Raw genomic sequence first — 27988 nt, 5'->3', positions numbered from 1 at the left:
ACTCTGGGATATGCTCTTAAACTTTTGAATCCAAGTGTATCCTCTGCCAAATTAAACTTTCAGGCATTGGATGAATGTTAAAGCTACGAGTAGCCTTGGAATGCATTCATCCAACTCGTTGAGATTATAAGAAACACTGAGTAGTAGCTACTCCAAGTAGCCTTATCTGCATGAATAGCTACTCCAAGTAGTCTCATTGAGATTATAAGAAACACTGAGTTGGGAAGATTGAGCTGAGTCTATGAGATACGTTAGTTAATAGGGTTTCATGGAGAGTTTTATGACATTGACATGGCCAGAAAAGAGAAGAAAGGAGTTTCATGGGATGAGAGAGGAGTTTCACCCCATGAAACTCAGCTAGCATAGTTACTAGGTCCCAATCTTAGTAACTGTGCCATAAAACTGTGTTCATTTAATTTATTTCAAAAGCAAAAGGACTGATTTTTTTCCTCGTATATCTTTTGTAGCTCCATCATCTCCATCAATAACACCACACTTTATCAACAAGTTCAATAATTGTCATTCCTTTATAAGGATTATTACCTTGTTGTTCATAGACTATGAGGTGTTGTTTTAAATGTAGCCACTTGAAGTGATCCATGAATTTGATATTGGCTTATATGGATGGGTGATCCTTACAAGCCAATCTATGCAATTAGGGCCGGGTTTGTTGTGGTCATAAACTTATTAAATGATTCCTTTCCATATGCTATTGTTGATGGCTAAATGTTCTTACCAATTAAATCTCCATGATACTCCTTGCTCACGTTCTTGCCATTCAAGAAGGTTGAGTTTGTGGCCGGGCATGGTATTCTTCTAATAAGTAGTTGATCGATACATGGTTTGAATGCAACAAAAACCTTGCTAAAAGTGTTTGTTTTCTCCTCAATGATAATGTAGTCAATAATAGTTCCTAGATGCATCTTCTCTGTTCCTCCGCATTCCAACTAAACGGTGAATTAAAACTCTGCTTCTAAGGTCCATGGATATATACAAAGGCTGCCTATTTATTGGTCCTGGCCTCGAGAAAGTCATTGCTAGGCATGTAACTTCTCTTGAGCCCAAATGTGAATGCGTAGCAAACTATTCTTTCACATGACCTGCAACCTAATGTGATCCTGTTTTATATGAAAAAGCTGTTAAAACAAAAGGTATGACTAGCTATCATGACCGTCACATGCATTACTCTCTAGTCTCTACTAAGATGGTAACAGATCATTGACCCTAATACCCCTTCACAATACAAGCTCATCTATTAATCATCCTTGGTCGATGGGATTGCTGCGACAAAAAGTTCCTGCAACGATTCATTGACATGTCGAGCCGCGAACACACGATGGCGAGATGTTCATAACACGGTGCACGCTCCAAGCTAAGACGCCAAGCAAGCCGAGGTACCATGCGTGACCAAGCAAAATTACAATTTACAACCCGTCGCACGCCGTCGACGGGGAAGAAGATGTCAGCACGACGCGCGCGGCCACGGACAGGGCCGGCCCGGCCGGCTACCCGTGCGGCGCCGCGCAGCGTTCCTCCCGCGCCGCGGCGCTGGCGGAGGCGTAGTAGACGACGCAGAAGAGCGCGTGCGCGAAGCAGAGGACGCCGCCGATGGACAGGAACCGGTGGCGCGCCACCCCGCAGTCCGCCAGCTTGTGCTTCCGGTTGGGCAGCGCGCCGAGGACCAGCAGCGCGAGCCCGACGACGAGCACCATCCTGCTCATCACCCGCGACCGACACGGCAAGGATTTAGAATACAAATCGCTTGCCACCAAAGCAATCCGAGATTTTTTTTTAAATTTCCAGAGCAAGATTTGCTCGACTTGCTGCCTTGTTGGAGCAGGGGATGATGCCGCTAACGTACCATGTGAGGACGAGGGCGAAGGACGCCATCTGGCGGTTGGGCGACGCCCGGCGGAGCTTGTCGCCGGAGCAGGAGCACGCGCAGCCGCCGGCGGCGTTGGCGATGGCGTGCGACGCCGCCAGCACGGCGGCCGCCGCGATGCCGAGCTCGTAGGCGCGCCGCACCGGCTGCCGGCACTCGATGAACAGGATCCGCAGGTGCCGCCCCTGCAACCATGAGCCATACGAATCGCCACGCCAGGGCCAGGTGAGCGGAGCAGTAGGCCAAAGCCTCAAGGAGGCAAGGAGCCCCAGCTTCCCGGTACACACGCAGACGCTCAGAAAAGACCCCGAGAAGAGAAAGACGCGACTTGCCTGGCTCTGAGCCTTCTCCGCGTGGATCCCGAGCACGCCGGCGGCGGCGTCCATGGCGAGGACCAGGAGGCAGACGACCACGGCTTCCACTCTCGCCATGGCCCGGCTTCTCCATCCTCCTCCTCTTCTCCTGTGCTTTGGGATGCTGGCGTGCAGAGCTAGCAGGGTGTGCGCTGCGCGACAGTGCTGAGCCTGTGAAACGGACTGGTGTGCGAGAGAGGGACAGAGATGCCGCCGGTCTCTGCTTTTCATGTTCTTTATCCCTGCCTCAGCCCTGGTTTTCTTTACCCATCCCGTGTCACGAGCACTGCGGAAAGCCACCAGGTGTCCGCTAGACGTTGAGGCTGCGCTCCTCTGCCGACATCCTCCATGGCGTACCAGCGGGCAGTGCAGTGCATCGGTTAACCTCGGGTGGCACATGCCTGACCGGAGCCCTGCTCTGAGGCTCGTGATCATCCCATCCATTGATCCGTGTATTCCACCTGACAGCCATAACTTTCATTCTCCAGAAAAATTTTCTTTCGAAAAAAGAAAAAAATTGACTAACAAAAAAGAAAGAAAATTTGCTCGGGAAAGCTTGCGCATTAGGTTTTCGTTTTCCCCCGAACAAGAAGGTGATGTATATGTATGTATCACGCTTTCTCCTACTGTCCTACAGATACATAACATTTGTATGTTTTGGTGAGTGCATTTGACGTGAAAGTGGAACGAGAAGATAATTTTTTGCTTGTGCAAAGCAGAGCAGAGCAAATAAAGCGTCATCATGTTCGACTACGACTAAAGATAGGACGGCTGGGACTAAAGAGAGCGAGACACATTGCATCTTGCTGGTCGGATACTCGTATTTAAGGAAGTGGCAACAGCACCACAAGACAGAAACGGGAAGTCTGATCCGGCAAGCTTGGCCAAATAGCCAAGTTTGAGAGAGAAAAAAAGGCAAAAAAAAATTTAAGCATAACTTTTTATAGGGCCAAGGAAATAATTATCTCTCGTACATATAGAGAATAATTTGGAAAGCTTTGCAGCTTTATGATTTAATTTTTCAGTAATCTTTTATATCTGATTCATATTTGGGAATTGCTCACCGCACCTGCCCCACGGTCAGTAATCTTTTATATGGAAAAAGCTTTTTTCAGTCATTTCATCCTTTTTATTATCTGAATCTTTTAGTTGCGCATTTTACACCGGATCCAAAATTAGAAAAACGTATTCCCCGGGAAAAGGAACTGCAGAGATGATGCGCCAGTGGCCCAGCCACCACACAACGAATAGGCCCAAAGCCCAATTTGCAGCCCTAGCTGAGCTGCGCCGGAGCGGAAGCCGCGAGGTAGCCGCGGCCGCCGTCGAAGCAAGAGGGCGAGATGTCGTTTCTGGCGCAGGAGATGTGGTGGTACGGCGCGTGGGCGGCGAGGGGAAGCTGCCGGCGGAGCTGATGAAGTCGGTGAAGCACATGCTCCCTGACAACAAGGTCGTCCTGGGGCATTGGGGCGGGCCAGGCGCGGCATCTTCGCCGGCCGCCACATCCAGCTCGGGAACAAGGTCTCCGAGGACGGCGGCAACAAGTGAGCCATCTCGCCTCCTCTTAACCACGGCAATCCATTCCCCTCCCCCATGTCCTGATCCATGCGCGTAGGTGCTGCCTGTGGAAATTCAGTTTTCGAAATGGGGACTACGGTTTTGCGATTGAGTACAGTGTGTTCGTTTAGACTTGGTGTGTGATTTCGGCCTTCCATGGGAAATTATGATATATCGATCTGGATGCAGGGCTGGTCCCCGAAGAAAATGCACAAATTCAACTAGAGAATAAGATTGCGTAGGGTGAGCTCTACCTGGGAGAGCAAGGCTGCACTGTTCAGTTGTTACCTCCCATCCGGCCCTGCATGGTACCATCTTGGTATCCGGATTGATTTGTGATGTACTAACTCCGATTACATGCATGTCAGTGCTGAGTTGTTTTTTTCTTCCTTCCATGTTTCTTTATGTGTTTTTGTTGCGGTGCATACGCACAACAGGTTCGGTTGAAGCCTTGAAGGTAATGCGGTGTTGAATTTTCTTTCTTACAATTCATACTTTGGTTCGTAATTTTGGTAATGCTCTGAAATGGCGTGTTGGTTGTGTAATGCTTGAATAAGTTCAGTGTTAGCTGCCTGTGCAAGGATCATCCTGTTGGTCCAGGTTGACAAATTTTTTCCTGTAACGGCTGTTACCTTTTACTTCTAGAATATTATGCTTAAAGTCACAGATTGCAAAAGAAAAGCCCAACTGCTATTTTGGTTGTCTCAAAAGCATACTAGCAAAGAGGGCTCTCTGATCTAATCCTGAAATTATTTTCTTGATATATGGATGTACCACTTACAACTAGATTCAAGCTACTGTAATAAATAGAGGAGAGAATTCAAATTGTCACTATTTCTTTATAGCATTGGTAACAGAGAAAGATAATGTCGTGTTGCCATGAGCTAAAATAGGTTTTTGTGCTTTTCAGTTTGAGTGAAGCGCTTATCATGCAGGCTATTGATGTGCATACTATACTACAGAGGTAAATAATGTTAACAGTTGTATTTCTTTTTGTTACTCATGCTTTGAAGCTGCGAGTTCTGCTTGGGCAAACTGTGTTTGTAGATGTGGGCTTTGATTGCCCCTTTCGCTAACTCTTGAGTGGTAGGTCTTTGACTATTTGCTCCTTCAGAACAGTGACTGACTTCTGCTAAGCATAGGCCTTGTTCGTGTTGAAGGTGAGGTGAGATCTGAATTTCACGAAGCTCGTTAGCTTTATCATATTCTTATTCAATTTCTCCCATGGATAAAATGTTGTCAGAGGAGTTACCTTATTAGACAATCTTATTAATAATCTTAGTAGATAAGCTCAGAGATAATTTTTCCTCCTATATTCTCAGATTGAGTGAAACGATGCTATGTCATTGATAAATCGTGTAGTTTCTGGGTCTTAGTACAATGATACTTGCCTTTCTATTTATTTCATCAATGTAACAAGTATTCTACCATGATGTTGCATTCAGTTAAAAAAAGTGGAGGTTTTAATTTACATGATGATTTGATGATCCTAATCACATTGCCTGACAATGGACAAACAGTAACACTTGACCAATGCACTATATCTTTCAGCAGCCGTGTCGGGCCAGCGGCAACATAGTGTAATTGCCGTGGTTTTTCTGATGCATTTTTTGGGCCAGCGGAGTAGTGGACAATGGCGAGGCTTTGTCAAACATGTGGCAGCTGGTTATTCCCATCCTCAAACATCTTGTAGGCGATCTCCGCGCTGGAGGCAAGACCAGAGAGGATCCTGATGGGTGATGACAGAGCTGCTGCTTCCTGATGACTGATGACAGATCGAGCTGCTGCTGACCAGTCTCCGATGGAGGGCTGCTTTGGGCAGATGGTGAATGGGTACATGGACAGATATGCAGTGAGACTGGGGAGATGCCTGGTGTGCTTGAAGCTGCCACCAGTTTGTGCTGTTTCTTTCGCTGATGTATGTGGACAATAGATAGTTAGGTTGTGGGAAGATCGATCATTGCTGGGGTCTCAGACCTGTTTTTTCTTTTGATTTGCTGCCTTGCTAGGTGTTGTTTTGCATGGGCGTAAGATGATGTAAAACTTTTATATCCTGTTGCAAGGCATGATGGGCAAGGGAACTTATCCTTTGAAGAACTCTAATAAAAAAAACTACCAATAAGCACACCTTTCATAGATGTGGATTTTCTCAGAAGATGAACTATAATTGTGAAGTTAGAAGTCCATTAATTTCGTAGATCCAGATAAGGTGCACCCACTTTACTGCAGCATTATTCCGTCTCCCACAGATGAAATTGAGTTTTTGTTGTGACTCTTTCTGCAGATATCGTACTTTAAATTCTGTTTCGCTGCATTATATGACTGGTTGTAATCTGTCAAACATCAGAAGTCCAGGCCTTCTACACGCACATGGCAGTCCTTTTGTAGCCCAAAGTTACGATGGAGCTGAAATGCTTCTTTTTCTTGCAGATAGAGGGAGGTAGCAAAACATTGATTGTTCCTGAGCAAATAATGGAAGGGTTTACTCATGATATAAACTGCAAAAAATTTCTTGTGTGGCAACTATAACCCTTTTTTGGGGAGCAGCAGCTTATGTTAAGCCAGCCTCTCTTCTAGAATATCAACAACAGCTCAGTGCTGTATGCACTTTTATTTTGGTGAAATAAGAGTACGAAATAACCCTCCACTTCAAGTATGAAATGCCGATGTGTTGTACATTTCTGAAATTACTGTCTCCGATTGACATGAGATAGCAAAATAGCAGTCAGAACACCAAGTAGGTTTCACTACTGCACAGCACTGCACCAATTCGAGGTTAACAGATCAAGAATTCAAAATCCATTCCGACTCAAATTGGGGATAAACAACAGATTTGATTAACAAGTCATCGGAACGATGCATCTTTTATAGAGATATGGCAACAAATACAGAAATAACTAATCCTTAGCGAACACAAGAGTGAACTAGGTTTAGCATCGGTACAGGGCACACACATACAACCTCCCTACAAGACGGCAACACCTAGGCGAGTCTAGAACACACTACTACACAAGCACAAGTGATACGCTGCATCCACAAGAAGCACCACCACCCGAGGGGCGGTGCAGTCAGGGATCTAGTCCTCGTCGCCGGCCACAGCCTTGGCGCTGCCGCCACCGGACTTCTTGGGGAGCAGCAGGTTGTGGATGTTGGGCATCACACCCCCGCTCGCGATGGTCACCGTGCCCAGCAGGCGCGAGAGCTCCTCGTCGTTGCGGACGGCAAGCTGGATGTGGCGCGGCACGATACGGGTCTTCTTGTTGTCCCTCGCGGCGTTCCCGGCCAGCTCGAGAACCTAGTCCGAAGGGAAGAAATCCAAGCAATTAGTCAAAATTCTCGCCAATTCGACTGAAATTAGCCAATCGAACTACACCCGCTGCTCGAATTTGAATCATTTCCCCTAAGTCCCAACTGTTGGAATCTAATGGAAGAGTATTTCGCCCCAATTTTGCTACCAACCCTAACTATCGACGAGATGAGAACCCTGCACCCAATTTTTGTACTAACTGCTATTCAAAACCAAATCGAAGACTCCAACCGCGAAATTCAGTCCCCTCTTACCTCAGCGGCGAGGTACTCGAGGACGGCGGCGAGATAGACGGGGGCGCCGGCGCCGACGCGCTCGGCGTACTTGCCGGCCTTGAGGAACCTGGCGATCCTGCCGACGGGGAACTGGAGCCCGGCCTTGGAGCTCCTCGACGTCGCCTTCTTCGCCGCGCCCGCGCCGATCGCTTTGCCACGGCCCGCCATCTCTTCTCTCGACCACCCGACGACGGCGGCGAAACGAGGCGGTGGTTGGGGACGGAACGTGAGGGTTGTGTGCTACGGTGTGAGTCGGGCGACGGCAGATGTGTTGTCGGGGCAAGCGGGGAGGTATATATAGGGGCGCGGGACTGAGCGGCAGCCAATGGGAGGCGATCACGCGGATCGCGGCACGGGAGCCGTCGGATGCGTTCGAGCGGGCGGCGGATGCGCGCGGGGTCCGCGTTCCGGAAGCGGCGGGAGGCGATGAAAGGGAGTTTTCGTTTGGGCGGTTTCCCGTCGGAAAACGCCCGCCAAGCGGGAGCCCCCGGATCGGTGACGTGTCCGGCCGAGTGGGACCGCGTGTCAGTGTCTAGCGGTTTTGGCTACCGTGATCCTCCGTCCGGTTGGCCCAAAACGGGTTTTGCTTGGAATTGCTCAAGTAGTAGAACAGTATAAGCCTAAGGTCTCGTTTGACTTTTTAAGTAGCTGTCATATTGATACAATTAAGGATGCAACGGATCAAATTCGAGTCGGATGGAGTGTCTAGGCACACAAAATCGAAATCCGAACTTAAAATCCGAACCCGATGCGAACACCAATTCGGGTGAAAATCTATTCTCAAAATCGAAACCTGCGGATACCCAAAATCCAATTGGATACCCGAAACCCGCTTTTGTATAGCAATATAGTAAGAGCAATAACCACTTTTTATAAACGTATACATGATATATATATATATAACATTTACATGTATATAAACAAGATGCAATAAATAGTAAATAATTTTTAAGTCAACTTAGAATAAATTTAATAGTCTAAGTAAACAAAATTATGACTAAGTATGCTATAAAACATGAGATTTTACTCCAAACGGTTATTCATTGGGTATCCATGGAGGAAATACCGAATCTGAAACCGAACCCAATAAGTTTCGGGGGCCCGAACTCGAAACCGTGAGTGAGAAATTATCCTCGAACCCGAACCCGCAAAACCCGAAATCTGCGAATATGCGACCCGAAACCAAACCATTGCCATCCTGGGTTGCAATTAGGGCTCTAGACGAATCCATTTAGTATAACTAATGCACAATTATCTGATAATTACTATAGCAATTAGTGACCAAATTATGAATTAACTAGGCTTAACAAATTTGTCTCGTGATTAAATTATGATTTATGAAATCAAATTTGTATTAAATTTATATTAGTGCTCCTAATTGATATGTAAACATGTGATGTGACAAAACTTACGATTGAAACTTAAAAAACAAGCCTGACCTAAAAGCACCATAAGATTAACGAATAGAGGGAATAGAAGGCTAGAAGCTATCATGCACCAGTTCATTACATACACATACTAAGTACAAAGAGTGTCTAACCTCAACGAGTTTCATATTCATGCAACTAGCTCAATATCTCGTTATGTCACCATAGTCAACACCAAATTTAAACTCATTGAACATTGGCCCTGTTTGGTTTTGTGTACTAGGGAGTATTAGGAAATTTTGACTGCTAATTACGGTGTTAAATAAAGCCAGCTTACAAAACCAATTCCAGGACCCTGCGATAGTTACTGTAGCATCACTGTAGCCAATCATCGATTAATTACCGTCATTAGATTCGCTGCAAAAAGTTATACTCATCCCTAAAAAATTTTTGCAAATAGACTTTATTTAGCACTCCATGCATGCGAGATTCTTTTCTCGGGTGCATTAGAAACTCTAGTGGGAACCAAACAGGGCCATTGCACAAACAAGGCTCTTTGTTGTTGAACTTTCGTGATCAGAACAAGGCTCACAAACAACTACGTTACCATTCTCATTCCTGGGGGCTTCATCTAAATGTTTGTACTCAGATATTTCTTTGGCAGTAGCCTCACCAAGTTTTTTTTGGGGGGGGGGGGGGGGGGGCGGGCTCTTCTTTATCAAGTACATTATAACATCCCTTCATCGTGTTGAGCTTTCTTTGGAATGCTATGAAGCTCTATGATTTGAATTTTTCAGTAATATTTTAGATGGGAGAGCTTTTAAATTATTTCATCCTTTTTTTCTGGAGTTCTACTCAAGTACTAAATTTCATTACTATCTTAATTCTTAACGGTAATCTTTTTATTGACAGCTGCAGGAGTTACGCATTTTACACCGGAGCCAAATTAGAAAACGTAATAACCAGAAAAAAGTTGCGGGAACCAATCAGGCCCATACGTAAGGGGCCTGCCGCCTGCACTCCTCTCCAGTGGCTCAGCCCAGACACCATACGACAGAAAGGCTCAAAGCCCAATTCTGCAGCCCTAGCTGCGGGCCTGCGGCGAACCGAAGCGGGCCCAGCACCGTAGCGCCGCCCTAGGCACCAAAACGTCGCGAAGCAACCGGCCGCCGGCGCCGCCGTCGAAGCAAGAGGACGAGGACCGGAGGAGGAGTGGAGCAAGATGTCGTTCCGGGCGCGGGAGATGTACAAGAAGGTGGTGCGGCGCGTGGGAGGCGAGGGGAAGCTGCCGGCGGAGCTGATGAAGTCGGTGAAAGACATGCTCCCCGACAGCAAGGTCGTCATGGGGCGGGCCAAGCGCGGCATCTTCGCCGGCCGCCACATCCAGTTCGGGAACAAGGTCTCCGAGGACGGCGGCAACAAGTAAGCCATCTCGCCTTTCTTGCACGGCAATTCATTTCCCTCCCTCATGTCCTGATCCATGCGCGTAGATGCTGTCCGCAGAAATTAAGTTTTCGAAATGGGGATTAAGGTTTTGTAATTGATTGCACTGTATTCGTATAGACTTGGTGGGCTGGATGGTAAATAGTGTGATAATTGTGATTTCAGCCTTCAGTGGGAAATTAGGATATACCGACCTGGATGCAGGGCTGAAGCAAATAGCACAAGAATTAGTCCCCAGAGGAAATGCACAAAGTTATAGAACTAGAGAAGAAAATTTGTATGATCAAGGGTGAGCGCTACCTGGGGAGGGCAAGGGCATCTCGAAATACCATTTTGTCTGACTGAACCGTTTCCTTATTACTGCCTGGAGCATTGGAAGCATTGATGACTGAATCAGACACCTTTGGAACATTTAGCATTAATAGTTTGGATCATATGTTCTTTGATGTCTGGAATGTCCAAACCAACAAAATTGCTATATTTTGTATATATGGCAATACCATATAATGCTAGCATGCGAGATACAATTTCTGAGCTTGGTTGAGAAGAGACAAAAATGCCTCCTTTGTATGCCTTTTTTTTAAAAAATAAAAATTCTTGAAACAGCAGCTGAGGTTCCAGCACACTGTTGCAATACAACTAAATTCTTTCATGATGTCCTCAATTCAGTTAAATTCATCAGCCATGTCGAGAATCATAATCTAATAACCATGTAATCCCATTATCTCAGGATCAATGTCACTGTCTTAACTTAGCTGGTGCGACCTTATGAATTATCTGCATTTCATTATGCAAAGATAATACATCAATCATTTTCTCTTGCATTTTTTCTCCACCTTTTTAAATTATTTTTTGGAGGCATTTATTTCGATGTTATTTGTGAAGTCAGTGTCTATTCTCAGCCGGTTGATGAATTCAATCACTGAAGCACATTGATTTGCATCTCTGGTGCCATTTATAACCTCTCCACATGGAGTAATAAATTTGTGGGGATTACTCTGGCCTTTGCAGTCTACACTTCCATCTCTTGAAAGAGATAATGTTAAGATCTGGATTGTTACCTTTTCTTACTATAGTGGCAGATTTCTTGAATTTTAACACTGGGAAAATGTGCTTCTGCATCAGCATGCTAAAATGATGCCATTGTAGTAAACTTTCCACAGGGCAGTAACATTTCCTAAGAATATCTTGGTAGTGATGGAAGTATCTTTATGTAGCACATGCAAATCCAAACTTATGGTTTTAATTTTATAATCTTCTGATCAAATTACCTCTTTCTTATTTAGATCAAGGCGATCATGGAAGCCAAATGTTCAGGAGAAGCGTCTCTTCAGCTATATTCATGACCGTCACATTAGAGTTAAGGTTACCACACATGCACTTCGGTGCATTGACAAAGCTGGTGGTATAGATGAATACCTCCTGAAGACACCTTACAGCAAAATGGATACTGAGATGGGGATAGCGTGGAAAGCAAAGATTGAAAAGATGTATTCAGAGCTGGCTGAAATGGAAGTAGGCTTCTTCCCTCCTGAGGAAGAGGCTAAAATTGAACAGGGCTTTGACGAGGTCCATGCTGCCAAGAGAGATTTCCGTAGGGAAGCAAGAAGAGCTTTGGCAAAGCAAAGGCAGTTAGAAGCGGGTAAAGACCAAACAACTGAAGTCACAGACAAAAAGGAAGAGGTATCTGCTACTGCTGCTGCAGCTTGAATCTGAACCTTTGTACCTGTCTTGAATGGTGAGTATAATGGTAAACTTTTCTATCTGCAATGATCATCACTTAAAGCTTTTGAAAGCTTTTTCTGTTTAGTACCCAAGATGTGGATTCTTTCAGAAGACGAACTATAATTGCGATGTTAAGAGTCCATTAATTTATTATTAGCAAAATGACTGTGTTCATATTCCTTGTTGATCCAGATAGCATGTACCCAGATAACTGCAGCATTATTTTGTCTCTCAGATAGATGAAGCCTTTCTTATGTGATAGCAAATCACACATAGATGAAATTGAGTCTCGCTGAGACTGCTTCTGCAGATATTATGTACTTCAAATTCTGTGTTGCTGCATTAGATGCCTGGTTGTAGTTATCTGTCAAACATCAAAGTCCAGGTCTCCTGCATGCACATGGCAGCCCTTTTGCAACCCAAAGTTATGATAGAGCTGAAATACTTCTTTTGTCACAGATAAATGGAGGCAGCAAAACATTGGTTGTTTCTGGGCAAATAATGGAAGGCTTACTCTTGATATAAACTGGGCAAAATTTCTTATGTGGTAACTATACCCCTTTTTTGGGAGCAGCAGTGTATGTTAAGCCAACCTCTCTTCTATATCAACATCTTAGTGTTGTAAGAACTATTTTGGTGGAAATTTTGTACAACCATTGAATACTCAAGACTCAAGAGCCTGAATTGAGGTAGTTTATCATGTAGAATTTCTCTATTTACAGCAGCTGCCACACCAACTGAATTGTTTAAATAATAGCGACTAACATCCTTGCTCATTTCTGTTACATTCTTATTATTTATTGCTTGCATGTAAGCAAAATGAATGGATTTTTTTGTAGTGTCGAAAGATCTGGTGCGTTTTTTTGTGAACAATTATCATGAACTATTGAACTCGCATGCTCGCTGTTATGCTGCTACTTATCTGATGACCAATATTTGCCTCCTTAGACAGAAAACTCAATTTGATTCCTTTCTTATGTACGTGGATCTCGTATTATTGTTGGTGTCAATTTCTGATTATCACATCTGCTTGGAACTGTACTTGTCAAGACCTCACGATAGCATCATAGTTACGTGCTTGTTGATATAATATCAACAGGAAATGGCACATTGCCGGCTCCATATCCATATGAACAAACACAAAAGTCTGAAATTACATGGCCATTAGCCCATTATATTCCATCTAGCCTAGCTTGGCGAAAACATCATCGAGGGCAGATTTGGTCGCCGCGTAGTATTTCTCAGCCTCTGGGGTGCTCTTGATCTTTGCCGCATGGTCAAGCTGCCAAAATGAGAAGAAAAGCTCACATGTCATTTCCACAGTTCTTGTGAAAAAGAGAAACAAATAGGCCAATTGTTCTCAGTTCGATGGCATGACATGGCTTACATCGTCGATGGTGCTGAAGAGCTTGCCGGTGAGCTCCTTGAGGCTCTTCTTCTCCTCCCTGGGCTTGGAGGCGATGACGGTGTTGAGGTCGTAGCGCAGGTAGGAGGCCCGGAGGCGGAGGTCGTTCATGACATACGGCCAAGCCTTCTTGTCGATGAGTGGCTTGAGGTTGAGGATGTCCTGCGCCGACGACTTGGCCCTGGCTGCGGCCTCCGCCGGTGGCAACGGCTGCAGGTAGAACCGCTCCTTCAAGGCGAGGTCGAAGTCCCTGGCCTGGTCAGAGTTCAAGGTCCCGGCTGTGCCATAGTAAATTGGAAACGGATGCGTTAGACGGTTTTGTTTCACAATCACGCGGTTTTCCATGAGCTATACAGCTAATTTGGCGCAAAATTTGATCAATTTTTTCTTGCACATTTTAGTCTGTTTGTGCTTCATCAGTTCATGTGATGGATCAGCGCAGTGCTCTACCACTCGATCTTTACAGGAGTTTGCACCATTGAAATACACCATTCGAGGATCCAGAGGCTGATTTTTTTTTTTGAAATACACATTGAAAAGTTGATTTATCTTTACTGGCCAGATGCGCACACAAGTCTATGGAAGCTGAAACTACACATTGATTCTGAACTTGTGATCAAGATTCAGGCATTCAGCAGCAGGTGTAAAAAGCTTGGCAGAAACATCTAGCATGCATCAAAGAAAAGGTGCAGGCAAGGCACTCACGAAGTCCCCCAGAGGGCGGCGGCGGGGGCCCGATCTTGATGGTCTTGACGGCCTCATCGGCGCGCACCGCCTGGGTGAAGACGCCGCCGACGATGCCGGTGGCCACCAGCCCGAGCACGGCGCGGCGGCCAGCCTGCGCCGCGGCCTCGCCCTCGGCCGATGCCCTGACGACGGCCGCCCTGGCCCTGCTGGCGGCGCGCCTGCTGGGCAGCACGCCCTGCGAGAGGCCGGTCATGGACGCCATGGCTTGTGCCATCTCAGCAGCTCGGGGGCCTTGGCTGGCTTGTGTGTGCACTTCTCCGGTCGAGCAGTCTCGGGATCGAGCGGCAGCGTGGCAAAACCAAAAATATATGAGACGGACGTGGTGGCGTCGCCCGCCGCCGTCACCTTATCTGACTGGATAAGTTGGAGGCCAGTGTGTGCACGCCATGTGGCCGCGTGAATCACTCGAGGCCTCCATTTGGATTGCGCCACCGCCAATGGGGCGCTGACCGTGTCTGGAAGTGTTCGTCGCCATTCTCTGCCCCGGGTTGATCTGTAGCAGCAGACTAGCAGTAAGATTCATGAACATAGAAGGAATAGTCAGGGGCGGAGCCAGGATTGAAATAGAGGGGGCCAATTTACTAATGCCGACAATCAGGAGGGGCCACACCTTATTAATGAGCAACATTAGCAATGAGATTAGAGAATTTTATGTGTAGTTACACCAACATTAGGGGGGCCATGGCCCATGGCCCCTGCCCCCCTGTCTCCGCCCCTAGTCGTCTGCTAACTTTGTTATGAAACATTGCATTATCAAAATGTCTTAGCTAAAACCACCAACGCACCCTGAAAATAAAAAAAAACAAAACAATTGAGTGGATCAAAGCCAGAACGACCCTTGCGAGGTCGGAGTTTTAGTTGAAGAATCAAACAGTATCTATTTAGAACATGTTTGGGCTTTGTGAACTTCATAGGAGGTGCTCTTCATTTCCTGAAAAAACGCACTATTCCTTTGATTTTACAGATGTCGCAACGAGACTTCCATCACCACTGGGTCGGTCATTCGCTGCTGAGTGCTGATCCCCTTCGGCCAACCATTCGCGAGAGACGGCACCAACGGCCCAACCCAGTGAGCCCACCGGCCACCTGGCCAGCACACACCACAACCCACGTCATCCTGACCGGCCGGATTGCCGCGGGAGCGGCGGCGGCGGCGCGCCTAGCTCGCGAGGGCGGCGATCGCTGGCCGCAGGGCCGCGTGTTGCTTGTCGACTCGTGGGTCTCGGCAGAGCCCACGGCATCAGCCAGGTTAGGCTTATTTGGTTTTGTAAGTTACTGTCACATCGAACATAAATTGCAATTAGAGGTCCAGACAAATTTATTAATTATAATTAATGCACAATTAGCAAATAGTTACTATAGCAATTAGTGATCAAATTATGGACTAATTAAACATAATAGATTTGTCTCATGATTGAATCACGACTTAGGGCAAGTACAACAGTGCAGACAGCTCTTCTGCTGCTGCGCAGCTGCCTTCCCTTTTGCCTCCCCTGCCAACGATGAGCTTTTTCTGTGCTTGCACCGCAGCAGCCTTCCACTCCCGCCGCGCCGCAGCATCAAGCAGCTCATGCCCCGCAGCAGCCTTGCGCATCCAAGCCACATCCGCCTTGAGCAGATCTTGCGCCGCCGCCTTCTCGGACTGCTGCGACATAGTGGCCGTCACAGATGGAAGAGGAGCAGCACAAGGGGAGGAGGGGATTTTTTTCGGCAGGAATCGGCGCAAACCACTGGCGCGAAACGATTCCCCCCACGCGCCCATCGGATCCTCGCCGCCGTCGCCGAGCCGCAACACTTTGTACAGCGGCGGCGCTCCTCGTCGCTTTCCCTCGGAGCACGCGTCGAATCCGTCGACGAACAAGACGACGGCGTCGTTCTCTTTCTTCAGTAAATGCCAGCCTTGCAAAAAGAACCTGCATATCGACGAGGTTGGCTCACTGTTCTACATGTCATTATGACATTAATTTTGTAATAAGTCTATATTTAATCATTCAATCCGACATAATTTATGACTTAAACAAGAAAACAAACAGCCCTTAGAGCATATATTGTCTACTGACGTAGAGACATGCAGGATTTTTTTTTTCAAAAACCCTCCTCGGGACCCGCATTAAATGTCCACCCGGCGTCTCGTTCGACTACGGCTAATGGCCCGTGCTCCGAGGCGCGGCGAGGGGAAAACGCCCGTTGCAGGAGTTGCTGCTGGAGACGACGAGACCTAGATGATCGATGGCGCTGATGCTGTGTGCTGTGGAGTCAGAAGAAACAGAGCCTTCAGCTTGTGATGATGGCGCTGCTGTGGAGTCCACCTGATAATGGCGCTGCTGTAGAGGCACAAGAAATAGAGCCCGGTGATGAAGTTGCTGCTGGTATGATTCCATTTTGCTATGCCTTAAAAATGTTATATTGTTCATTTTTGTTTTTTCTCTTGTTAGGATTGATCTAACAAAACTTCGAACAAACTTGACTTAACCAGAATCTCTAATCCAAAGTAGATCACACCTAGTATATTAACTAATGCGGAATGGTAGTGTTCGGTCCTATACCAGCGGTAGTGGTGTCCATGGTGCCGCTGGAAGTAGGTGTAGGCGTCACGTTGTCGATGGCGTGGACGGTATCGGGGACGTAGCGCAGACGCTCCTTGAGTGTCCTCTCGGGGTAGTGGCGGCCTTAAGGACGCCATCGGCACTGCCCCGGAGTCGGTGCTCATGCTTCTGAGCCTTCCAGTGCTCTGATTGATCGGTGGATGGTGGAATGGAATAGGTTACTAACCCTGGGGTTGACCCCTCTTATTTATAAGCACTGTAGGCCTAGGGCCGAGCTCAATGGACTTAGATTTGCCTCCCGATCAAGGCATTCGCGGATGGGTTATGTTGAACCGATCCCTTAACTCACGGGGTGAGATCTCCCTTTTTTTTCTCTTGGTTCTGTTGTTGACAGAGGTCAACCAAATAAAAAAACCAACATTCTCCCCCTTGACCGAAGGTCAACAACTTATTTTTAACTTAAACTTAATGTTTATTCTGTCACTAACTTATACTTAAACTAAACTAAAATCCATCATCCGTAAATCAGTAAGTACCAGACCAATGCATCGTCAGCAGCACAATGGCATACTGGGATAACATTACACATAGCCTTACTGAAAAACTTTGTCAGGATTCTTATTCTTATTTGGGAAAATATTAATGGTCCTGAACCAGGACCTGATCAAAAGTATCAACCAAATCCATACCTAGGACATGTTTCTGAAAGAGGAATGGTGATAAACCTTTTGTGAGCGTATCCGCAATATTTGCTGTAGTACTTATATGCTCAATTTTAATTGTGTGGTCCCGGTTTCTATCTTTCACGACACGATACTTGAGGTCAATGTGCTTAGAAGCACCAAACATCTTATCGTTTGCGCAAAAGAATACTGCAAATTGATTATCGCAGTGCATTGTGATAGGTCTCGAGATACTATCCACAACTCTTAATGCCGGAATAAAATTCTTAAGCCACACTGCCTGTCCTGTTGCATCATAACATGCCACAAATTCAGTTTGTATCGTAGATGCAGCCGTTACACCTTGTTTACCACTTCTTCATGAAATTGCTCCCCCTGCCAGAGTGAAGATATATCCAGAAGTGAATTTTCTATCATCTTCATCACCAGCAAGATCAGCATCAGTGTAACATACAACCTCAAAATTGTCTGTCCTCTTATATGTGAGCATGTAATCTTTGGTGCCTTGGCAATATCTTAACGCCTTCTTGACACCTACCCAGTGAGCCCATCCTGGATTTGACTGATATCTACTAAAAACTCCGGTTGCAAATGCCAAGTCTGGGCGCGTACAGACTTGTGCATACATCAGACTTGCGACAGCTGATGCATAAGGAACATTATTCATTCTTTCTCTTTCTTAGTCATTTTTAGGGCATTGTGCTTGACTAAACTTATCGCCCTTTTGAATAGGAACAGGTGAAGTGTTGCACTTATCCATGTTATATCTCTTAAGCATTTTCTTAATATAAGTTTTCTGAGATAATCCTAGTACTCCTTGGGCTCTATCTTGGTGTATCTCAATGCCAAGGACATATGAGACATCACCAAGATCCTTCATATCAAAATTGGATGAAAGGAAATTCTTAGTCTCATGTAACATATTCTTATCGTTACACGCTAATAGTATGTCATCCACATACAGTACTAGAATTATTAATTTTCCACCCTTAACTTTGGCGTAGATACAACTATCCAAATCATTCTCCTAAAATCTGAATTTCTTAATGACCTCATCGAATTTAAGGTTCCACTGCCTGGACGCTTGCTTAAGTCCATAAATGGATTTCTTTAATTTGCATCCCATATATTCTTTATCTTTTATGGCAAAATCTTCTGGCTGTGCCATAAAGATTGTTTCATTTAAGTCTCCATTTAGAAATGCAGTCTTAACATCCATCTAATGTAGCTCCATATCAAAATGTGCTACTAATGCCATGACAATTCTAAAAGAATCTTTGGTAGACACAGGAGAAAAGGTCTCATTATAATCAATTCCTTCCTTCTGTGTAAACCCTTTTGCTACGAGCCTAGCTTTGAATCGTTCGACCTTCTCTTTGGAATCACGTTTGGTTTTGTAGACCCATTTACAACATACTAGTTTGACTCCATCAAGAATTTCTACTAAATCACATACTTTATTAGTACTCATAGACCTTAGTTCATCTTCCATGGCTTCAATCCATTTAGTGGAATTCTCACTTGACACTGCTTGTCTGAATGTGGTAGGGTCACTTATATTCCCAATATCATATACATCCTCACTTAAGTATGTCTCATAATAATCAGAAATGGCTGATCTCTTTGCCCGTTGCGATCTTCTTACTGGTTCAATCGCAACTGGTTGAGAAATAGGTTGAGGAATTGGATCTTGTGGTGCAGGTTGCGTCTAGTTTCCAACCATTTGCTCCATGTTCTCCTGCTGAGCAGCAGTAGATGGCATGGCGCCACTTACCTGAATAGGAGGAATGACAGGTGGTACAAACTGATATACCTCTGTGGGCCCTTGAACTACTGGATCAGGAAGCTCAATCCGTAGTTCTTTGAGACTCACTTCCCTCCTTGGAAAGCTCCCACTAACTCCTGAGTCCTCTAGGAACACAGCCTGCATGATTTCTACGAACTTAGTGTGACGACCAGGACAATAGAATATGTACCCCTTAGAGTTTTTTGGGTATCCAATGAAGTGGCAGCTTACCATCTTAGAATCTAATTTCTTTTGCTGTGGATCAAATAATTTAGCCTCAGCAGGACAGCCCCACACTTTTAAATAATTAAGTGACGGTTTCCTCCCGTTCCACAGCTCAAAAGGTGTCTTGCGAACTGACTTAGACGAAACCCGATTAAGGATGTGAGCAGCTATTTTTAATGCTTCCATCCACAGCTCCACAGGCAAAGTAGAATAACTGAGCATGCTCCGTACCATGTCAAGCAGTGTACGGTTGCGTCGCTCAGCGACTCTATTTTGCTGTGGTTCGCCTGGCATAGAGTATTGCATAGAGTATTGCGTTTTTATGCCATTTTCTTCTAAGTACTTAGCGAATGGTCCTTTAATCTGACCATATTGAGCGTGTTTTCCATAATATTCACCTCCCCGGTCTGATCTTACAATTTTAATGGAAGTGTTGTGATGTTTCTCAATTTCCGCCTTATAAATCTTAAATATTTCTAATGCGTCTGAACGCTTTTGGATGGGGTAAATGTGTCCATAATGGGAATAATCATCAGTAAATGTTATAAAAAATCATATTCGTCTACCGATGTTACTGAGAGAGGGCCACAGATATCTGTGTGAATTATTTCTAATACGCCCGTACTCCTAGTCGCTCCTTTCTTAATAGTCTTAGCATATTTTCCCTTAATACAATCGATGCACTGCTCTGAATCTGAAAAGTCTAACTCCTGAAGTATCTCATCTTTAATAAGACGCTCCATTCTCCCCCTTGAAATGTGGCCAAGACGACAGTGCCACAATTTCGAAGAAGTCTCATTATCACGCTTACGCTTATACATCACATCAGAAACATTCATTATAGAATAATTATCATCAAGAGAGAGCAAATAAAGATCGCCTTGCAAATGACCAAGGCCAACACTAATATTATGAAATTTAATGTTGCAAACCGAGTTGCCAAACTCACACACGTGTCCAGATTTATCTAAACGCGAAACAAAAATAATGTTTCTCTTTAAACTAGAAACATAAAGGACATCATCTAAATTAAGCTGGAAGCCGCCTGGCAACTCTAAGGAGAAGCTTCCAACGCCTTCGACTTCAACCATGTTCCCATCAGCCACTCTTAGGTTTCGCTCCCCCCTTCTTATAGTTCGGATCGAACGAAATACCTGTAATGAATTAGAAATGTGCACAGTGTCACCTGAGTCAATTAACCAAGTATTAGGGGATAAATGTGCTAAGAATAACTCATCAATGAAAGAAACAACATCAAACTTAATATTACCTTACTGTTTCAGCCATTCCTTAAAGCCTGGGCAGCCCTTCTGAAGATGCTTGGGTGAAGCACAGAATGAACACATCATCTTTTCACCTTGGGACTGTTTGCCTTTGAATTTGTTGTTGTTTCTTGGACCAAAGTTTTGGTTCCCTTTCTTCTTAAACTTCTTCTGGGCTTGCTTGCTACTACCTACTCATGCTGATTCTTAGGAAGATTGTCACTGATACTCATGTGATGGACCATGTTCACCACATCCTTCATCTTCTCAGTCTTAAGCCTCTCTTCTTCTTCAACACAGTAACTGATTAGCTCACTGATAGACCAAATAACCTTGTTGGTGTTGTAGTTGATCTTGAAAGCATTGTACTGTGAGGGCAGCGAGGTCATAATGAAGTGAACAAGAAAGCCATCTGAGATCTTCATCTGCATCTCCTTGAGCTTATTAGCCATGTCACATATGTTGAGAATATGTTTCCTGATGCCAGTCTTCCCATCATACTGAGAGGCCACTAACTTCACGATGAGAGTGCTTGCATAAGTCTTGGATGAGCTCTTGAAGTTCTCCTCAATTTTTGCCAGAAAGGCCTTAGCACTCAGATTTGCTCCCTGCGCATCCTTGGTGGAGATGACGCCCTTAATGCCCACACTGATAGTCTGAGACATGACCATAAGTGCCATGCGGTCTGATCTTGCCCACTTTTCCAGAGCAGCTGAAGTCTGTCATGCAGCAACAACAGGCTTATCCTCCCTTAATGCCAAGTCAAGATCATTCCAAACCAAGCACGTCATGACATTGCCCTTCCAGTCAGGGAAATTTGCTCCATTGAGCGGCTCAATGTTGTTCAGATAGGAGGCCACAACATTGACATTTGTCACTGAAAATTAAAGAAAAAACTTATCTTAGTAATCATATACAATGAAATGCAAATAAAAGTATGATAATAGTTCTACAGTGGTCTGATTAACATCACGCAATTAAAATTTCAATTTGCATCACCGGTGGGGAAAACAAATGAAATTTCATCTTAATACTCATGATTAAAGAACGGTGGTCTGATTAACATCACGCAATTAAAATTTCAATTTGCATCACCGGTGGGGAAAACAAATGAAATTTCATCTTAATACTCATGATTAAACAACGGTGGTCAGAAATAATCACAAGTTTACTCTAAATAAACTTATCGGTGGTTCCATTTATTTAGAGGCATCTCAAAGTATAGTGGTGGAAAAAACTTATGAACATGAAATAAACACCAACTATTTAAATTTGCTCATGTGATAGTTTAACTGAAATTAATACAAGAAATTAAACTGAACTTAATACTGAAAAGAACTGAAAACTGAAATAAAGGAAAAACTTTAAAACTGGCCCAAAAAGGAAAAATGGCCCAGCAGCGGCCCGCTACCGCGCGGCGTCCCTAACCCGCAGGGGCGCCCAGGAGCAGCCCAATCGCGCGCGCGGCCCAGCAAAGGTGCGGCCTAGCTCAGCGGATGCGTGGCTCAGCGAAGGTGGCTTCGGTTCGGCTTAATGGCGCGGCTCAGCTGCGCGGCGGCTCAGCTCAGGCGCGCGGGGCGACGGCAGCGGCTTAGGCGGCCCATTAACGTGTGGCTCGGCAGCGGACGAGCGGGCCGCCGTTTCGACCCGCTGCGGCGCGCGACCCCTCACCCCCGCGATCGATCTGAGCCATTGGCTCTCATCCGACGGCTGACGACGGTTTGGGCGGGGCTTATATTTTATATTTTCTTTTTTGATTTGGTTGACCTCTGTCAACAACAGAACCAAGAGAAAAAAGGGGAGATCTCACCCCGTGAGTTTAGGGATCGGTTCAATAGAACCCATGCACGAATGCCTTGATCGGGAGGCAAATCTAAGCTCATTAGGCTCGGCCCTGGGTCTACAGTGCTTATAAATAAGAGGGGGTCAATCCTAGGGTTAGTAACCTATTCCATTCCACCATCCACCGATCAATCAGAGCACGGGAAGACTCAGAAGCGCGAGCACCAACCCCGGGGCAGTGCCGGTGGCGTCCTGAAGGCCGCCGCTACCCCGAGAGGACGCTCAAGGAGCGTCTGCGCTACGTCCCCGACGCCGTCCACGCCATCGACGACGTGACGCCTACACCTACTTCCAGCGGCGCCATGGACACCACTACCGCTGGTATAGGACCGAACACTACCATTCCGCATTAGTTAATGTACTAGATGTGATCTATTTTGGATTAGAGATTCTGGTTAAGTCAAGTTTGTTCTAAGTTTTGTTAGATCAATCCTAACATCTCTGACTCCAATTCAGTTTTGGGCCAAGAGAAAATTAGAGCCACATGTCCAATGTAATGGTGATTTTATTATTATATTATATCATGTATTTCTAAGACCATTTTATATGAATATATACATTATATACATGCTTATTTTAAGAGTCATACGAATTATTTGAATGTATTGTGCATTCTCTCATGTATGCAACAAAATGATTACAAAGATCAATATGCACTAGATCATCATAATTTTGTGTGTCAAAGGATAAATTAATCACCCTGCAGATAGCTAAACATACAGCTTATTGTATAAGCTGTCTGTTCAGCTGTCTGTTTGTAACAAAAAGACAACAACTGTCTCCACTGTTGTACATGCCCTTAGTCGGCCACGCTGCTCCCGGATTCAGAGTTCAGACACACACGGCTGTTTGAGAAGATGCAGTTCGATCCCTTAATCCTGGAACCCCAGCACGACATCACCACCCAATCGAGCATGTGTGGCTAACTCGAAACTGAGGGCCGTGCTACCACCATCATGGGCTTCTAGTGCTTCGCTGAAGTAGCAGACTTAACCATCAGTTTACAACCATATTAGCAAATTATTTGTAACACCCAAGTTGCTATGTGATATTTTCAGTATCGAAATAGCAATTGCATGCTTAGTGCATAAAAGGTATGTGAATAAATTCAGATTTCAAATATCTTAGTACGGTAATGATTTTGGCCACGTTTGGTTCCCTTCTAGAATTTTAATTCTAGAAGAGAATCTTGCATGCATGATGTACTAAATGAAGTCTATTTATAAAACTTTTATGCAGATAGGTGCAACTTTGCATTCTAGGAGACAACCTCCTCCACCATCCAAGCAAGTGGTTTTGTGTGAGATGATGTGGCTGAAGAATCTTTTGAAAAAGCTTCAGGTGTTGAAGAATGAAATTATGTTGCTTCATTATGATAATGTAGCAGAGATCAATATGGCAAATAATCTAGTTTAGTTGTTTGCAGAATAAAACATTTCTTCAGTTCGACCACATGAAGCACGTGGAGATCGATAGGCTCTTTATTAAGGAAAAGATTGATAGTGGGCTTTTAAAGCTAAAGTATGTCAAGTCTCCCTATCAACTAACTGAGAATCACACAAAGCTAGCATGTAACAAGATGGATTTGTTGAATATGTTTAGCCCATCTCGAGGGAAAGTATTGGTGTAAACAGAGCAAATGTAAAGGACCATCTTGCCTATTGTAGTAAAGTAATGAAGAGAAATGTAAAGGATCAACTTACCTATACACCGAGGAGAGGGAGGGCTGGGAGCAACCGAGCGCTCCCCAAGCGACATGTGTCCCTAGACAGAGGAACACTACTACAAAAGTTATTAACCGACACAGGCAAAAACGCTTAATCGAGGCATTTTTGGCAACCGCCTCGGAGGCTCGGACATACGGCCACAGTAAATAACCCATTTTCCGAGGCGGTAGCTTGCCCGTCTCGGTTAATCAAATAGAAAAAAAATAGAAAGCCCGTTGACAGGACCACCGATCCCATCCAAGGGGGAGGGCACCGCCGCCGCGCCACCCCCGGGGAAGGCCGGATCCAGTCCCTGCTCAGCCGGATCCGCCGCGTGCCCGCACCCCACGCGCCGTCGGTGCTCCTCTTGGACGGATTCGTCGCCGTGGGGGGTGCCCTCCTGGCCAGATCTGCCGTCGTGGTTGTCCACTTGGCCGGATCCGCTGCCATGGGCCCCACTTTCCCAGATTCACCGCCGGCGAGCCGCCGCTCACCGGCCTCGAGCCCCGCCGCCGCTGCCGCTCGCCCGCCTAGGAGTGCGGGAGGGAGGGAGAGGGGTGCGAGAGGGGGCTGACAGGGGCAAGAGGGAAAGTGGAGGGAGGGCGATGCCCGGAATGAACAGTAAGGGAGGAAGAGAGTGGAGCAAGGGTTAGGGTTAGGGTTTGGTTATATAGTCGAGTGCAATAGTGGGCTTTGGGTGGGGCCAAATTTTTTGAGGTGGACGCTTTTTACATGTTTGCCTCTTTAAATAATTAACCGAAGCAATTTTTTAACCACCTCGGTTAATAAGACAACCGCCTCAAACAATATATTTTTGCGAGGTGGTTGCCTTGGTTAATGCCAAGCATTAATTGAGGCGGTTATTTTTTTTGTCCGCCTCGGAGGTGCAAAATAAAGGTCACGGTAAATCATTTTTTGTAGTAGTGGAAGCCCGACACGAGGCATGGATTTGGCGTTCGCTCCTTTCCCATCGCATCGCGCCACGCCGACCTGCCGCGCCCTGCTCCTCCAAGCCACCCGCCCGCACGGAGCTTGGAGCTAGTGGCGGCCGGATTCGAGGCCGCGGGAGGAGGGAAGACGATGGGGTGGAAGGTTGGCCGCCGTAGATCCGCAGACGGAGCCGTGAGGAGCTAGCGTGGAAGGAGAGGGAAGGCGAAGAGGAAAGGGGAGGAGAGGAGAGGGAGGATCCGGCCGCCGCCATGGCTCGGAGCTCGGCGCGCTCGAATCCGGCCGCCACCGAAGCTCGCCGCCTCGATCCGTGCCTGCTCGCTTGCGTGCGCGGGGTGGGTGAGCCGAGGAGTTGAGGAGGCGGTAGAGGCGGAGAAAATGAGGCAGAGGAGGCCGGCGTGCTCGGTGTAGAGAGAGAGGATGGGGAGGGAGGGAGGTGGGTGAGGGATAAAGGAGAAAAAGAATATGATAAGCGGGCCGTTGTTGGTAGTTGGTATAGAGTATAAGATATCGAGAATGATGGGTGCGGGAAATTTGGATATAGAGGAAAGAATCTCGATGATCAAACATGAATATTTCTTTTAGAGAATAAAAATAGAGTACCACGAGTGCGGACGGTCTAAACCCGTCTCCGAAACGCCGCACGAGCCGACCTGCCGCACCGCCCAATGTACCTCTGTTCTTGCACTATACGTACACGTAACTGTCAATATATTAATCATTTTGCTCCATATTTTGGAAAAGTCTATACCACTCCCCCAACAATGGAGGGTGGACTACATAACCCCCCAATCTATGAAACAGTTTATATCACATCCTGAACTTTCCAAAACCGGTAAAATTACCCTCTGAAGCAGTTTTGAAAAATCATAGTAAATCACAGAAAAATCATAAAATAGAAAATCTAATTGTATTAGACTTCAAATGAATAGATCTACACAGTGAATATATTATATGGTATGTTTTAATATATTTTTTGTTGTAGCTTTAGATCTATACTTTTCTTTATAGTTGTAAAAAATGTAGTAAACCATCTCATATTATATATTCATTGTGTAGATCTACTTATTTGGAGTCCAACACAATTGAATTTTTCATTTTATGATTTTCTATGATTTACTATGATTTTTCAAAACTGCTTTAGGGGGTAATTTTACCGGTTTTGGAAAGTTTAGGGGGTGATATAGACCGTTTTATAGGTTGTGGGGTTATATAGTTCACTCTTCATAGTTGGAGGGTAATATAGACTTTTTCCCCATATTTTCAAGTGGGCGCGACGTAGCGCGCAGTTTACCTAGTTGTAGTAAAATAATGAGGAGTGTGGAGAAACACCGTGAGAGATTGCCCCAAACTAAAAAATTTCCCAATCCATTAGTATATCTCATACGTTCTCTTCCATTGTGCTTAATTAACCAAGGCATGTTAGAATGATTATTAAAAAATATATATCAACAACCGGCGATAGTGAGGTATTCTGCAGTTGCACTGAGGCTATCTCCAACAGAGCACCCAAATGGTGATGCAAACCCAAAAAAGGTCATGAACAGTGTTTTGCCTACCAAATACTTGCTCCAACGGACGACCCAAATACGGAACCCATTTTGGGTATCAGCCCAAACGAGACCCAGAAATGGGTCATCTATCTCCACACGACGCAAACCTCTCGGCGCCGGTGTCCTCCTCCCTCTCCCACCTCTATCCTCTTCTCCCACGGCGGGGCGCGGCGGCGAGGAGCCCGCGGCGGAGGCTGGCGAGGCGGAGGCGGAGGAGGACGGCGGGGATCTGCCCCACGCCATCTTCCCCGACGCCGGGCAGCACGTGGTGGCCCGCCGCGAAGCACGCCGGCGTCGCGGACCCGCACGCCGCCATCGCCACCTCGGGCGAGATCAACGCGTGGACCGGCGGCGTTGCGCCGATCGGCAGCGTGGCCCCCGGGCCCGCCTTCTTCTGCTCCGGCGTCAGCGCCTCGAGTTGCTCCGGGCGCCGCCCCTTCGCCGGCCACTGCTTCTTCCCGACGCCGGGCTCCGGCCCCCGCTCCCTCCGGCCTCGGACTAGCGAGCCGCGACGCCGCCCAGTCCCTGCCTCTCCCCACGCCGCGTTGTCGAGCAAGCAGCAGCTGCAGGACGCAAGATGCGGTGATGCGGCGATGACGGCGATGCGGACGAGGCGAGGACGGAGGCGCGGTGAGGACAGCGATGCGGACGAGGACGGCGACGCGGACGAGGCGGACAAGATGGAGGCGGCCCGCACCGCGGCTCGGACGCGGGCGCGCTCGGGCTGGTCGTCGTTGGAGCCGAGCAGGAACGCCGGCGGCGGCGACTGCAGCAGCACCCGCGAGCCGGCCGCCGCCCCGCGCGCGGGAGGAGGGGCCCAGCAGCACCCGCGAGCTCGGCGGGCGGCACCTTCGAGCGGTCGACGGCGGCGGCTGAGCGGAGCGGGGGTTTGCGGTGAGCGAGGTGGAAGAAAGAGAGCAACGGGAGGATGGGTCCTCTGTTGGAGGCGGAAATATTTGGGTTACTGACTTCTTCACTGTGCATGACCCAAATCTTAGAATGGGTAGCTGGTTTGGGTCTCCGTTGTTGGAGACAGTCTGACAGGTTGTCGGCATGACATTCAGAGCTTCGGGGGCCGCAGTCGTTGTCTCACAGTAGGGGTGCTAATGGTTGATCCTCATATGCCTCTATTTTTTTATTCAAAATATTATATTATTATTTAAAAAAATAGTGTAAAATTTTAAATTAAAGAGAGTTGAAAACACCTCTAAGACTCACGCATTGGCACCCCTATCTGGCATAGCGTTGACGATCTAAACCTGCGTACTAGTAGGGGTGTAAATGGGTGATCTTTAGGAGTACCTCCAATACTCTTCAAAATATTGAACTAGTTTTTTAAAATATAATATTATTTTGAAAAATTAGTATAATATTTTAAA

General features: G+C 46.3%; 5 protein-coding genes and 1 long non-coding RNA gene across 9 annotated transcripts; 2 read left to right on the top strand and 4 right to left on the bottom strand.

Annotated features, from left to right (window-relative positions):
* Positions 1–1234: 1234 nt before the first annotated feature.
* Positions 1235–2471, bottom strand: LOC120690583. Its single transcript, XM_039973285.1, has 3 exons — positions 2215–2471; positions 1862–2067; positions 1235–1713 (listed from the first exon to the last, which is right to left on the bottom strand). Exons 1-3 carry the CDS (start codon positions 2464–2466, stop codon positions 1506–1508), a joined length of 666 nt encoding a protein of 221 aa, XP_039829219.1. The 5' UTR covers positions 2467–2471; the 3' UTR covers positions 1235–1505.
* A 993-nt stretch (positions 2472–3464) lies between these two features.
* On the top strand, positions 3465–5944 carry LOC120690571. Of its 4 annotated transcripts, XR_005681827.1 has the most exons (3): positions 3465–3776; positions 3979–4097; positions 4227–5944. It is a non-coding gene; the product is annotated as an uncharacterized LOC120690571 (long non-coding RNA). The 4 variants fall into 4 exon arrangements; XR_005681826.1 differs by lacking the exon at positions 3979–4097 and having other exon boundaries at positions 4700–5944; XR_005681825.1 differs by having other exon boundaries at positions 3979–5944.
* A 659-nt stretch (positions 5945–6603) lies between these two features.
* Positions 6604–7775, bottom strand: LOC120690564 (probable histone H2A.2). Its single transcript, XM_039973261.1, has 2 exons — positions 7351–7775; positions 6604–7084 (listed from the first exon to the last, which is right to left on the bottom strand). The coding sequence occupies exons 1-2, from the start codon at positions 7537–7539 to the stop codon at positions 6866–6868; spliced, it is 408 nt and encodes a 135-aa protein (XP_039829195.1). The 5' UTR covers positions 7540–7775; the 3' UTR covers positions 6604–6865.
* Positions 7776–9817: 2042 nt separating this feature from the next.
* On the top strand, positions 9818–12730 carry LOC120690518 (54S ribosomal protein L24, mitochondrial-like). Its single transcript, XM_039973200.1, has 3 exons — positions 9818–10160; positions 11468–11919; positions 12366–12730. Exons 1-2 carry the CDS (start codon positions 9961–9963, stop codon positions 11889–11891), a joined length of 624 nt encoding a protein of 207 aa, XP_039829134.1. The 5' UTR covers positions 9818–9960; the 3' UTR covers positions 11892–11919; positions 12366–12730.
* A 155-nt stretch (positions 12731–12885) lies between these two features.
* On the bottom strand, positions 12886–14384 carry LOC120690509 (oxygen-evolving enhancer protein 3-1, chloroplastic-like). The gene is made up of 3 exons (XM_039973187.1): positions 14017–14384; positions 13294–13589; positions 12886–13188 (listed from the first exon to the last, which is right to left on the bottom strand). Exons 1-3 carry the CDS (start codon positions 14270–14272, stop codon positions 13090–13092), a joined length of 651 nt encoding a protein of 216 aa, XP_039829121.1. The 5' UTR covers positions 14273–14384; the 3' UTR covers positions 12886–13089.
* Positions 14385–20168: 5784 nt separating this feature from the next.
* Positions 20169–21431, bottom strand: LOC120690526. The gene is made up of 2 exons (XM_039973209.1): positions 20569–21431; positions 20169–20452 (listed from the first exon to the last, which is right to left on the bottom strand). The coding sequence occupies exon 1, from the start codon at positions 21238–21240 to the stop codon at positions 20752–20754; it is 489 nt and encodes a 162-aa protein (XP_039829143.1). The 5' UTR covers positions 21241–21431; the 3' UTR covers positions 20169–20452; positions 20569–20751.
* Positions 21432–27988: the final 6557 nt, after the last annotated feature.

This window comes from Panicum virgatum, chromosome 2K (assembly GCF_016808335.1).
Source record: "Panicum virgatum strain AP13 chromosome 2K, P.virgatum_v5, whole genome shotgun sequence".
Classification (NCBI taxonomy): domain Eukaryota; kingdom Viridiplantae; phylum Streptophyta; class Magnoliopsida; order Poales; family Poaceae; genus Panicum; species Panicum virgatum.
This window is presented reverse-complemented; position numbering and strand designations above follow the sequence as displayed.